This window comes from Octopus bimaculoides, chromosome 4, assembly GCF_001194135.2.
Source record: "Octopus bimaculoides isolate UCB-OBI-ISO-001 chromosome 4, ASM119413v2, whole genome shotgun sequence".
NCBI classification, from domain to species: domain Eukaryota; kingdom Metazoa; phylum Mollusca; class Cephalopoda; order Octopoda; family Octopodidae; genus Octopus; species Octopus bimaculoides.
In genome coordinates, this window is record NC_068984.1 from 76,317,783 (window position 1) to 76,325,268 (window position 7,486).

A 7,486-nucleotide genomic window follows, 5' to 3' on the forward strand; every position below is an offset into this window, starting at 1 on the left:
ATATATATATATATATATATATATATAATGATTGAGATGTTGCCATTGAAGGAACAACAAATGCAAAAGAAAATAAGTCATCATCAGATTTGATGGACAACTAAGAGAGCAAATACATTATTTTTACAGTTTGTTTTTATTCATTGTCTTACCATCTCTTTCTTTCTCCTTTTCTTTCCTTCCCATTTTGCTCATTTTCTTCTCAGTCAATGACTGATCTACATGATTATTGTTATTGTGTAAATGAGAATAAGATCTTCTTCAGCTCTGTAATGATGCCATAATTGATATTATAGTTGTTTTCTTACTTACTTACTCCCACCCCCACACCCACCATCTGCTATTATTCCTTCCAAATAGATTAACTGATAAATCTAAGACTACATACAAATACCATCACTGGCTTTTGGCTTGTAAGAAATACCAAGCAGACATTTTTTTAAAATCCCTTACCACTATTTATAGCACATCTAAACTCAAAGTTTAATCCTTTCCTTCAAAGACTTATTCACTGAATAATCCAAATTCTGGCTCTTCTACATTTGTTACAGTTTATAGCTTCTCCACTGATAGCTATCTGTATTATCTAAATAGACAAAACAGATTGATAGATTGATAGACTGATTACTAGATAACTAGACAAGATTGCTGGATAAATTGACAGATAGATAAGATATACTGGAGTTATCTAAGAAGTGCATTTAGCAGTACAGTGTTCCTAGTTCAATTCCACTGGGCAGGACCATGTGCAAGAGTCTTCTGTCATAGCCTCAAGTTAATCAATGTTGTTTGAGTGAAATTTGATTGATGTGTAAAGACATTCGAGCGAGATCGTTGCCAGTGCCGCCGAACTGGCTCCTGTGCAGGTGGCATGTAAAATACACCATTTTGAGCATGGCCGTTGCCAGTACCGCCTGACTGGCCTTCGTGCGGGTGGCACGTAAAAGCACCCACTACACTCTCGGAGTGGTTGACGTTAGGAAGGGCATCCAGCTGTAGAAGCTCTGCCAAATCCGATTGGAGCCTGGTGTAGCCATCTGGTTCACCAGTCCTCAGTCAAATCGTCCAACCCATGCTAGCATGGAAAGCGGACATTGAACGACGATGATGATGATTATGATGAAAATGATTGAATCCTGTCATGTATGTATATGTACACCTATATGTGAGTATGTGAGAATGCAAGTATATTTCTTTTATTATTGTATTGATTTGGAGAAGAGGCTTCAACTACAAACCGCACAACTATCCAAGATCATTGAGATCAATACGGTTAACGTTTCTCCTCTTGTATATTTGAAAATGCATGTTTGTGTAGCAATACTGGTACTGCATGTGTATTGTATATTGGTGTAAATCAAATGGATTGAACAAAAATCACTTATGGTGTTTAGACTCTGAGAAAGTAAACTAAGTCATTCAATAGAGATCGATAGAAAATAACAGTAGTAGACTATGTACTTGGGTCAGTGTATATGACTAGAAGTTTGGATGCTGGTTCCACAGCATAGCTGCAGTTCAGTGGCTGAAACCATTGATAATTTAGAAGTAATATTTTTAATGGTTTAGGGCAAGAGGAAGCGGTAATTCCCATGACCCTCTTAGGTCCTCAAACCCTGGAAAGATATTGGTTTCAAATTTTGGCACAAGGCCATCAATTTTGGGGGAGGGGTAACTCAATTACATTAACCCTAGTGCTCAACTGGTACTTGTATTATCGACCCTGAACAGATGAATTTGAATCAGAATGTAAAGCTGGACAAAATACCATTGAGCATTTTGCCTGGTGTGCTAATAATTCTGCTAGATCACAGTCCCAGACACTGAAAAGACACTAATATCATGAATGTTCAATTTAAATATCTGTAATTATGCAGGAGCATATGGTCAGTAGAGAGAGAATTCCAGAGAGGTGGGGCTCTGGAAAGAAAGGGTTGCGAAAATAGTTAGTGTGGGGTACTAGGACAGGTGGAAGGAGGCAGTCAAAAGGACAAGAAGAGGAGGAGAGGTTGGTTGTTTCAGCCTGAGGTGGTATGAAATTAGCTAGTTAAGAGGAGTGGAAGCTGTTGGAGGCTGTTATATTCATGGTTGATAATAGAACATGCAGAAAGGAAGAAGAGGCAGAGATTGTAACATGTTAGTGAGTTAGTAGTTTCCAACCTGTCAGCTGGCCTACTTTTGGATGTGATCTCTGATGCCTGTGTATGTTTGTAAAATTAGCAGAGAAATTAGTAATTTATTAAGTGATTTAATGAGTTGGATTTTATGATATTCTTTTTCATTGAAACCAATGTCTTTTATTTCAGACTATTGAAAAGCTGCTATTTACTGCATTCCCTGCTTTGTCTGTGGCATTATGGATATGGGCAACAATGTCTGTTGTAAAACTAAGCCTACTGCCTTATCTTACAATAGCCTTTGGGTAAGCAATTCCCTTGTTGAAATACATTTATCATTTACTATCTTTTATGTTTGTGTTAACATGCAAAAATGGTTGTAAAAAAAAAACATTCACTTGCTATAATAGATTGTTTTTTCTATTTATTTACTTTTTGTTTTATAATTTATTCACTGTATAGACCAAAGGTTTACTAATGCCATCAATTTTTACAACATAATACAAGGCTTTAGAAAATCCATATTAATGTTTGAACATCTTGAAAAACATGTTATTCATAATTTTGTTATACACAAGTTTGATTGCTAAAACATAAGTATGATTAATGAAACACAATAAGCATTGAAAACAGACATTTATTCATCCATTTTATGTCTGTTTTCAATGTTAGTATGAGTTGGATGAGTATATATTACTGAGACATCATTTTACAACTGATGACTGAAGAGGATATCTATGGCGGATTTGTTCAGTTTCACTCACAGATTTTTTAATTATTTTTTTTTAACTAAACAGTTTGAAACTTCATGTACTGGTGTAATTTCTCATGTTCAACACAGTTTACTTTCAACATTTTTGACAAAATTTTGTATTTTAGAAGTTATTTCATCTTAAAGTTGTCATATTGGGGTAATTTTAACCAATCAACAACATGTATTTAGTTGAAGAAAGCTACTGCTGTTTGCAATAGTAATCGAAGAGGAACAACTTCCGAGCCATCTCTACTAAAATGTCACCACTCTGCTCTATTCGTATGTCAAGCAAAGGACGAAGGGAAAGTGTTGCTCCTTGGTCATAGCTGACACAAAAGAGAAGCTTTCAGCCACAAGAAAGTCGGTGCCACTTCTACACTATCACCTACCAACCAGTGAGCGAACTTGTCATTGCCACTACAATTTCTGCTGTATCTCTAACTACATGTTCGACAAACTAATAAATGTATGTAAATAATATTTCTTCCTTCTTGGTGTTGATTTTTCAATGTTTACTAATTACTCGATGCAAGAACCAAAAAAAAACAAGCTTGTAATATGCAACATAGGCAGCAAACAAATAGTAAAATAGAACAGTGTTGACATTTAGTAGAGATGACTCGGAGGTTGTTCCTCTTCGATTACTTTGACAAACAGCAGTAATTTTCTTTCTTCAATTGAATGCACATCATTGATTGGTTAAAAATTACCTGAATATGACAACTTTAACACAAAATAACTTCTAAAATACGAAATTTAGTCAAAAATGTTGAAAGTAAACTGTGTTGAGCATGAGAAATTATACTGGTATATGAAGTTTCAAACTATTTAGTTAAAAAAAATAATTAAAAAATCTGTGAGCAAAACTGAACAGATCCTCTATGGCTGCTCACAACTATTATCCTTTACTTGACAGTACATACAGGTAAAATATTGTCAAGTAATATTTTATTTAATCATCAGTACTGTGATATTTATCACTTGAATCTACTTTCCTAAGAAATTAATATTTCTAATTTTGTCAAATAATTGTGAGCAACTTAGCACAGTTTATTTTAGGTGTCAGAAGGACCCTGACTGTAGCTTCTGCAATACTGCCCCTCCTATCTGATCACACATTATCTATTGCAGAAAACACTTGTTCAAGTATGAAGAAGACAAAGAATGTATTCTACAACACTAAGATTTTTCTTTACTAAATATGTTTTTCTTTGCAATGAGCAAAAATAAATTTGCTACTTTTCTTCATACTTAAAGATTTCTACTTTGGGAGTGCACAGAGCTCTTTGCAATAACTTCATCAAATAATTGATCAATCTATATTACTTGTTTTCCAATTCTTTGGTTGAGATTAACTGCAGACTGTTCAATACTGGGCCAAGATGTGTCTTCAGAACTTAATCTTGCAATGTCTCCCACCAGTTCAAAGTATTTTTTCTTTAGGTCTTGGTATGGGAGACATCTTTCATAAAAAAAAACTTTTATGTTTTTTCTTCACTTTTTCAATGTTTTCACCATTTTCTCAGCAAAGCCTCTTCATTTTGAGGCACAAATTCACAGTTTTTCTATTTCTTCTCTATTTGTCATTAGATTTTGTATTTCTAGTTTGCTTTCTGCTGTGTTGGAATTATCCTTTTCCATGGCCAGAATCAATTTATTGAAAAGGCCAAGCTGTCCATGTACAAACTATAAATACATTTTCCCAAAATCATTTTCAAAGAATTGTTTTATTAGTCATGAGCAGTGTTCTTGGTGACAAAAGTAAGACTTCAAGCCCAGCAAAAATGTTAAGAATTCTTTCAACTGCTTGTAACATTGACAAGACTAGTGTTACTATGTTCTACTAGCTCTTTGTATTGCACTCCAGCAAAGAGAGAAAATTTTCTTTAGTTGTGTTACATGAACTGTATATGTGAAATTATATATGAAAATTTTCACAATAGTTGCTTTGGTGTCAATTGGTAATAGATCAACAGTTGTTTATAAACAATTGTGCACAATGTGTGCAGCACAGCTAATGCTAACTAAGTCACTTTCAAGTTTGGTTTTAATCAGTGTTTTTGTTGTACACCATTAACATTTGTGTTGCCCTTGTCTCCACAAAGTCCAACAATTTTTCCTGTCAAATTGTGATTGTCAATAACTGTGACTAGGGCAATTAGTCAAGATCTCAACTATCTCAACTGGAAAAAGTCTGCATGTCCCAAAATTTAACTTCTATTCCTTGACCAGGAATGTAATGTTGAATAATATAAAGTATCGCTTAACATCTTTTTGGTTTGAAGCATCCATAGAAATTGTCTCAAAATTTGTTCTTGCTAAGTCTTTAGCAAACTCAGATTTAGCCATTGGTGCAATTACATTTAAAATCACATTTTGTCTACTCTTGATGAAACTTTAACTCATTTGGATGTCTTGAAATTCATTTTATGAAAAAACTATAAAAAGACTTCACCAGGTGGTGCTATTAAGTTAGACATGGCCTGGGCCTGCACTGGCCAAAACCTATCTAAGTTATTGTATTTGTGGTTTAATTGTGAAGAGAAAATGGCATTGGTGGCTGTCACAGTGAGATTGTTTTTCTTCTTTTTTTTTTTATTATTCAGGAAGCTGGGCAATGCTTATGACCCTTTACAGGGCCTCTGTTAGTAGTAGGAGAGAGAGATAATGCTATAATCAAACTAGAGGTCTGACCTGAATGCTTTTAACAGCTGATTTACCTCCAACCAAAGCACCCAATGACCACAAGGTGGTGTTAAATTTTGTGACAGATGAAATCTGCCACTTAAATAGGCATCACTAGGATTTGTATCAAGAATGCTAAGAGGAGTCAGGACAAACACTGCATGGCATCCCATTGAATGCTCTGATGGTTCTACCCTAAACTGGTACATTGTTTACTGACTCTTGAAGAATGAAAAGCAAAGAATTAGATAAATGCCATAAGGCATTTCATTCAGCACTCTAATGACACCATTTACCATCTGTAAGTTGATGTCTGAGGGGGGAAAAATGTAGGAAAGAGAAGACTCCATAGAGCTAACTCACTAGGGAGGAAGAGTATAGGTTGAAGATGGCAGGATGCAGGCTATGAGCTAGTTGAGAGAAACAGAGACTGTTGTGGTAGGGGTAAAATAGGCAAAGGAGGGAGGGAAGGGATAGAGAGAGTAAGAGCAACTGAAGGATAAGGTTTTAGTGGATTTTTTGCCCATCAGTGGAATGGCTAAAATTTGGTTGTAAGCTAAGATGTTTGTTTATGATAGATGAAGGAGCAGTATTTTACTGTATGAGTCTTGCATGACATTTGCATTGTATTTGAACTTGGATCTGTCTACAAATCAGTTGTCTAAAATTGAATCCACACAGCCATTACACCTTCAAAGTGGAGAAGTTAAGAGCATTGGAGATGAAAAAAAAAAAAAGGATGGTAGGAGATAAAGGGCAGGAAGAATGGATTTATATATACACACACACATACATACATACATACATACATACATACACAACACACACTCATACAAACAGACAGAGACAGAGGGTGTATATACAGAGAAAAGAAGAGAGAGTGAACAGATAAGCAATGAAAGATAGAGATTGGAAGGGATGGAAAAGAAGAGAAGGAAGAGGAAGGAGAGAGGGGTGTCATAGAAAGTGTATGAAGTGTAATGGGTGAGATAAGTGTTAAGGCAAGATAATATGAGGGTGAAGGTAGAAATAACATCAAAAATGGGGATAGAATGAGAGGAGAGCAGCAGTAGTTTGTCAGCAGACATAGTTATTATAAGCTTAACTTTCTTCCTCCTCCCAAGTCATTCTTCCCCTTGAAGGAAACCATCTGTTAATTTTTTTGTTTAGCTAATTATCCAGTTGTTTAGAACATTATATAAGGACTTTGCTGGTGTTGTTTAGCCCTGAGTCAGCACTGACTGAGTTGACTTATTAATCAAAGTTATTCCCATAGTGACCATCTTGTCTTTTTTTTTTTTTCCTGCATATCCAGTCCAGTGAGTTTTTCTTTCTTTTAAACACTTTTGATACAATCCTTCTGAGACCACCCCTAGTTGTTTGAAACAAACCTCCCTGTTTTAGAGTGATTTAAATTAAAACTTTCCATCAAAATTTCATGTTAATCTAAGTTATAAATGCCAGCTTAATGACAAAGATACTTGGATCTTTGTGGTTATCGTCGTTGCATGTCGAAATCTTTATAGATGTAATTTTTGATGCTGAATCCGAATTTGTTATTCATTTAATACAGAAAAATTTTGCAAAAATGTCAAAAAGTGTTCAAAGCCAATCAGAAAACAACGCATTCATTGCCTCTTCCATCATCTGTCACAGTAGTGAGAAAGAGGGGAGGGGGCACAGACATGTCAAAACATTAAACTAGCTACAGTAAACAGTGAAAAACATTAAAAAATTTGCAAGCAAATTAAATATTTAAAAGTTACAAGCGTGTGGTAAGTAGCTTGCTTACCAACCACATGGTCCTGGGTTCAGTCCCACTGCTATAGCCTTGGGCCAACTAAAGTCTTGTGAGAAGACTTGGTAGATGGAAACTGAAAGAAGCCTGTTGTGTATATGTATATGTTTGTGTGTCTGTCCCCCCCCCCCC

At 35.3% G+C, this 7,486-nt stretch overlaps 1 protein-coding gene across 1 annotated transcript in view; it reads left to right on the forward strand.

Annotated features, from left to right (window-relative positions):
• The window catches only part of LOC106878824 (uncharacterized), a 241,418-nt gene that overhangs the window by 172,247 nt on the left and 61,685 nt on the right, over positions 1 to 7,486 (forward strand). The window contains exons 6-7 of the mRNA XM_052967637.1: positions 2,307 to 2,422; positions 2,997 to 3,039. Of these exons, the coding sequence (XP_052823597.1) occupies positions 2,307 to 2,422; positions 2,997 to 3,039 (159 nt within the window). The remainder of the gene's footprint in view (positions 1 to 2,306; positions 2,423 to 2,996; positions 3,040 to 7,486) is intronic.